The 722-nt window shown below is 53.6% G+C and overlaps 1 gene segment (V, D, J or C); it reads right to left on the bottom strand.

Annotated features, from left to right (window-relative positions):
* Positions 1-277: 277 nt before the first annotated feature.
* Positions 278-722, bottom strand: part of LOC105822771 — a 21,026-nt gene continuing 20,581 nt past the window's right edge. The window contains 1 exon segment of the V gene segment in view: positions 278-708. Within this exon segment, the coding sequence occupies positions 278-708 (431 nt within the window).

Raw genomic sequence — 722 nt, 5'->3', positions numbered from 1 at the left:
ATATGGGAATTATAATTGTTTGCAGACTACAAGCTTTTATACATCATCTGAGAGGCTCATGCAAAACCGTATTATCTTTTATGAAAATCTAAGAGCGGTGTGTGCACCCCGAGGATTTATCTTTCTGCCTCCACCCACGGGTGGTCCAGGACCAGGCACCTGCTGCCACTCTCCGCCATCCACCCCCTGGAAAGCACAGAGTTTTAAATATAGACAGGCTCCCAGGAGAATCTCTAAGATTCAGAGGGAGACTTAGACCTTCGGTAGAAAGCTAACCTTAACCTCCACCTGCTCCTGCCCTGGGCTGGCTCTGCTTCTTGTGTCCTGTCTGCCCCCTGGTGGCCCCACGTGCCCCCGTAGGAGGTTTGTGTCTGGGCTCACACTGATGTCCCCTCACTGTGTCTCTCGCACAGTAGTACACGGCCGTGTCCTCAGTTCTCAGACTATTCATTTGCAGATACAGCATGTTCTTCCCGTTGTCTGTGGAGGTGGTGAACCGGCCCTTCACGGCGTCTGCGTAGTTTGTGTCACCATCATCACTATAAATGTACGAGACCCACTCCAGCCCCTTCCCTGGAGCCTGTCGGACCCAGCTCATGTAGTAGTTGCTCACAGTGAATCCAGACACTGCACAGGAGAGTCTCAGGGACCCCCCAGGCTGGACCAGGCCTCCCCCAGACTCCACCAGCTGCACCTCACACTGGACACCTGCAAACACAGAC

The sequence above is a fragment of the Propithecus coquereli genome, unplaced genomic scaffold, assembly GCF_000956105.1.
Source record: "Propithecus coquereli isolate 6110/MARCELLA unplaced genomic scaffold, Pcoq_1.0 Scaffold635, whole genome shotgun sequence".
NCBI lineage: Eukaryota > Metazoa > Chordata > Mammalia > Primates > Indriidae > Propithecus > Propithecus coquereli.
This window is presented reverse-complemented; position numbering and strand designations above follow the sequence as displayed.